The 346-nt window shown below is 62.1% G+C and overlaps 1 protein-coding gene across 1 annotated transcript in view; it reads right to left on the bottom strand.

Moving 5' to 3' along the window:
• Positions 1-94, bottom strand: part of WDR81 (WD repeat domain 81) — a 10,112-nt gene extending 10,018 nt beyond the window's left edge. Inside the window, 1 exon segment of the mRNA XM_009709548.1 lies at positions 8-94. Coding sequence (XP_009707850.1) covers positions 8-94 — 87 coding nt within the window.
• Between the last annotated feature and the right edge of the window lie 252 nt (positions 95-346).

The following is a 346-nucleotide window of genomic DNA, read 5'->3' on the forward strand; positions in this document are numbered from 1 at the left end:
AAAAGGCTGTAACGTGGGTCCTCTGCGCAGTGGCAGCCAGCTGCCGGCGGTCGATGTTCAGGTCCTTCTCCACGCTCTGGAGGAAGCTGTCCATGTCGGCTTCTGCTGGAAGAAAGACGGCCCAGAGAGACTGTGAGTGAGCGGAGAAGGACGGCACCGTCCCTGTCCTCCCCACGGGAGCCCCAGCTCCCCCACCGAGCAGGCGCCACGCAGCAAGTCTCACTTCCCCATTGCCCTGGGTGACAAAAGGCTGGGTTTAGGAGGTTGGTCAAAAGATGCTGTATCAGGGAGGCGCGGGTTGAGAAGGGACCAGCCCTGGCTGAGGGGACACACACACGATGGGTCC

The sequence above is a fragment of the Cariama cristata genome, unplaced genomic scaffold, assembly GCF_000690535.1.
Source record: "Cariama cristata isolate BGI_N322 unplaced genomic scaffold, ASM69053v1 scaffold24141, whole genome shotgun sequence".
Classification (NCBI taxonomy): domain Eukaryota; kingdom Metazoa; phylum Chordata; class Aves; order Cariamiformes; family Cariamidae; genus Cariama; species Cariama cristata.